Source organism: Neltuma alba, unplaced genomic scaffold (assembly GCF_004799145.2).
Source record: "Neltuma alba isolate B1F8T4 unplaced genomic scaffold, ASM479914v2 tig00010963_pilon, whole genome shotgun sequence".
Classification (NCBI taxonomy): Eukaryota; Viridiplantae; Streptophyta; class Magnoliopsida; order Fabales; family Fabaceae; genus Neltuma; species Neltuma alba.
In genome coordinates, this window is record NW_021635729.1 from 32265 (window position 1) to 36845 (window position 4581).

General features: G+C 35.1%; 1 protein-coding gene across 1 annotated transcript; it reads left to right on the forward strand.

The window, feature by feature from the left end:
- The first annotated feature begins 990 nt into the window (after positions 1 to 990).
- On the forward strand, positions 991 to 4354 carry LOC114760276 (receptor-like protein Cf-9 homolog). Its single transcript, XM_028949534.1, has one exon. It carries the CDS (start codon positions 991 to 993, stop codon positions 4132 to 4134), a length of 3144 nt encoding a protein of 1047 aa, XP_028805367.1. The 3' UTR covers positions 4135 to 4354.
- Positions 4355 to 4581: the final 227 nt, after the last annotated feature.

Consider the following 4581-nt stretch of genomic DNA (forward strand, 5'->3'; position numbering starts at 1 on the left):
ATGTAATTTGTTAAAATGGGACCATTTTTTAAATTTCTTTATAACATGACTCTGCAAATCTTTATTCACGGCACATAGTCAATAATTCAACGAAAATTACGAAAGGAGTGGGAAAAGATAATGTCAGTCCTTCTTGATTTATTGATAAGTTGTTCAAAAGTGGATTTTGTTTAATCCTGGAGGAGAAAATTATTATATTATGTTTAATTTGTCATAATCCAATTTATAATTATATTATGATTTGTCAATTCTTGACTAATTCTTATCGGTATAAATTATAAACATCAACTAACAATTAACATGTATATATTTTAAATTTTAATTGTATATTATACTTTTTTTAATTATTTTGATGATAATGATGAATTAAGTTCTCTTATTTATAATTTCTCATCTTACTATATTGATCTAATTTCTAAAGATTTTTTTCTTTTAATATTGCCAATATAGATTATCTGACTGTCATGTTAAAAAAAAAAAAGTCCATCTGTATACGTTTATTTTGAATGGACTGAGATGATATTTCTATGGTATATTTTTATGCCCATCATATTATAAGGACAAGTCTTCGTAGGTATCAATTACACAAAAAGAACTACGACCGGCATTTCAAATTTGTTTACAATATCTTCCCATACTGTAGAACTATCAATAGCGAAGTCTAGTAAGAAACAACCACCAAGCTTCGTTCGTTATATTTTTTCTGTATGGACCAAGTCAAATAAGGAAACATTAGCAAAGTTCCATGTTTTTCTTTTTGTTTCGAGCATCAACTAAAAGTGGGCTCTGTAGACCAAAACTGTTGCTTTTCCTTTTCTTGAAGAACAATTACTGACTTATATTTTTGGTTTTGGGGTTCATTTGATAATAAAAATCTTGAGTTTGCATGTGCATCATGCCTTTTGTAATGTAGGTACCATTATAAATATAGCCTCTTTTGTTAAACTTCATATCAATCTTTCGCTTCTTGCTAGCCTTCTAACTACACCCATGGCATTTTCACTCATCATGTATTTCTACTTTTTCTTTCTTTCTCCCTCCCTTTCTTCTTCTCTCAACCCCCCATTTTGTAATCCTCATGACTCCTTCGTGCTTCTCCAATTCAAAAACTCTTTCTCTGTTGATCAGTCTGCTTCAATAGGGTTTGATGAGTTTTATGATGACTACTCCCTTATCCCTCTGTTTAAGAACTCATCTTACCCAAAGACAATTTCATGGGGAAATGATTCAAATTGTTGCTTGTGGGATGGGATTACATGCGACTCCATATCAGGCCATGTGATTGGCCTTGATCTTAGTTGTAGTTGGCTTCAAGGTCAGCTCCATCCAAACAATAGCCTCTTCCAACTTTCTCATCTCCAAACACTCAACTTGGCTTACAACAATTTTAGTGGGTCTTTGATATCATCTCAATTTGGTTATCTTTCCACTCTCATGCATCTAAACTTAAGCAATTCTGGTTTTGTTGGTGAAATTCCTCCTAAAATTGCAAAATTGTCTAAATTGGTCTCTCTTGATTTGTCATGGTTACGTTTAAGACTAGAACCATCCACTTGGGAGAAGCTCATTCTAAACATGACTGGCCTACAAGAACTTGTTTTAGATTCCGTAGATATGTCTTCCACTGTGCCAAGCTCATTGTCTTTGCTCATGAATTTGTCATCCTCATTGGTCTCTCTTAGACTTTCTAATACTGAGTTGCAGGGGAATATTAGAAGTGACATTTTCTGCTCAGAAAGCCTTCAACAACTAGATTTGTCATATAACATTAATCTCAACTGTCAACTTCCAAAGTCCAATTGGAGCTCTCCTTTATCACTTTTGGATCTCAGTGGCACAGCTTTCTTAGGAAAAGTACTGCCTAATTCTATTGGCCACTTGAAATATCTAAATCATTTGAATCTAGAGGGCTGTGATTTTGAAGGGCGGATTCCTCTTGGTTTGAGCAATCTCACTCAATTGACTTATTTGAACCTTGCTTCCAACAAGTTTGGTGGTGAGATCTCATTCCTTTCAAACCTAGAACACCTCACATGGTTAAGCCTTTCTGAAAATAATTTTTTTGGTGAAATCCAGTCCGAAATCTCACAACTGTCTAAATTGGTCTCACTTGACTTGTCTTTCAATTTTGACATGACGAGGAGTTCACTACTAAGACTTGAACCATCTACTTGGGAAAAGCTTGTACTAAACACAACTAATTTAAGAGTGCTTCATTTAGATTCAGTGAACATGTCCTCTGTTACACCAAACTCCTTGTCTGTACTCAGGAATTTGTCATCCTCTTTGGTCTATCTTTCACTTAGTAACACCTCTTTGCAAGGTAATATGACAGATACTCTTTTGTATTTAGAAAATCTTAAATTTCTAGATTTGGGAGTGAATAGAAATATTCAGGGTCAATTTCCAAAGCTCAACCGGAGCTCTCCTTTAGTGAGTTTGAGTCTATATGACATACCATTCTCCGGAGAAGTACCAGATTCCATAGGCCATTTGAAGTCTCTTGAGCACTTAGATCTTTCATATTGCCAATTTGAAGGGCTTATTCCTCCAAGCTTCAAGAATCTTACTCAACTGACATATTTGGACCTTTCCTCCAACAAATTTAGTGGTGGGGTCTCATTTCTTTCAACACTTGTAAATCTCATCTCCTTAACTCTTTCCAATAATAGCTTTAGTGGTCAAATCCCATCATCACTTTCAAACTTTGAACATCTCTTCCACTTAGATCTTTCAATGAATAATTTTAGTGATGAAATACCAGATGTGTTTGGAAAGCTTGGTCAATTAAATTATGTGGCACTTAATAATAATAATTTCAGTGGCCAAGTCCCTTCATCCCTTTTAAATACAAGTGTCACAATTCTTGATCTTAGCTTCAACATGTTGCACGGAAGCCTCCTGAATCCACCCTTTGGAGCAGATTATTTTTCAGTCTCAAACAATAAATTCAGTGGGAATATCTCCTTTCTATTTTGCAATGCAAGCTCACTTGAGATACTCAACTTGTCTCATAATACCTTATCAGGACTTATCCCACAATGTCTTGTTGGCCTGCCCAATCTCTCAGCTCTAGATCTACAAATGAATGATTTTTTTGGAACTTTACCAAACAATTTTTCAAAGAACAGTGCCTTGCAAACTTTGCATTTCAACAGCAATAGACTCAAGGGATCGTTACCTCTATCTTTGGCTCGTTGTACTCGGCTAGAAATTTTTGATGTTGGACACAACGAGATCAGGGATACCTTTCCTGGTTGGCTTGATGATTTCCTAGAGTTACAAGTGCTTGTTTTAAGAGAGAATAAGTTTTACGGGGCCATTTCTAGTTCCAAGACCAAGCATCCATTTCCTAAGTTAAGGATTTTCGACATTTCCAGCAACCATTTTCATGGATCTTTGCCAGCAACGTACATCAAGAAGTTCGAAGGAATGATGAAAACAGATAATGCTGAAGCTCGACCGCAATATATGGGAAGTAAAAATTATTCAGGATATAAGGATTCAGTGATGATCACGTGGAAAGGTTATACCATAGAGCTGACAAGGATATTGACAATATTCACCACTATTGACTTGTCAAATAATAGATTTGATGGGGAGATTCCAAAAGCCATTGGAGAGCTACATGCACTAATAGGGCTTAATCTTTCACACAATAGAATCTCTAGTTCTATTCCAAAATCAATTGGAAAATTGACAAGTCTAGAATGGTTGGATCTATCATGCAACAAGCTTGAGGGTGAGATTCCTAAGACATTGACGAATCTCAACTTTCTTGCTATTATGAACCTTTCACAAAATCAACTCGAGGGGATGATACCAACAGGTGAGCAATTTGATACATTCCAAAGAGATTCATATGAGGGGAATTCAGCATTGTGCGGTGCTCCATTGTCAAAATCTTGCAATAAGGATGAAGGAGAATTACCAACACAAATCTTTGATGCTGATGAGAAATTTGGATTTGGCTGGAAACCAGTAGCCTGGGGATATGGATGTGGAATGGTATTTGGAATCCTCATGGGGTATGTTATGTTCTCAATTGGGAAACCTCAATGGCTTGTAAGGACTTTTGGAGGTCAATCCAAGAAACAGGCCAAAAGGATGAGAAATAGAGGTCGTGCAAATTGAAGAATAAATTACCCGAGAATGTGGCCTTGTAATTTGTTACGAGTTGTTGGTTTTTATGTTTCTTATTTTCTTTGTTTGTATCTTGTTTGTTGAGAGTGTATCATCTGTTGCTTTAAATGTAATAGCCCGTTATTCTATTTATGTAATTTTAAGTTATTTGTTATCACTGTTTTGTCTTGTGTTTGTTGAAGGTCAATGAAATACATGCAAGTTTGAGACCAAAAAAAAATTGTTTCTCATGCTAGCACATACGAGCAGCTTGTGTTAATTAGTTGTTGGCTATTTCATTTCAATTAGTACACCATACAAAAATAATTCGGAAGATTCAATTATGAAAAGTTAAATTTACATTCAATTCAAGTCAATTAAAGGGTTTAGCCTTATGGCAACACTTTATTATAAATCTTTTTTTTCCCTCAACTATACATTTAATAATTAAAGGATTTG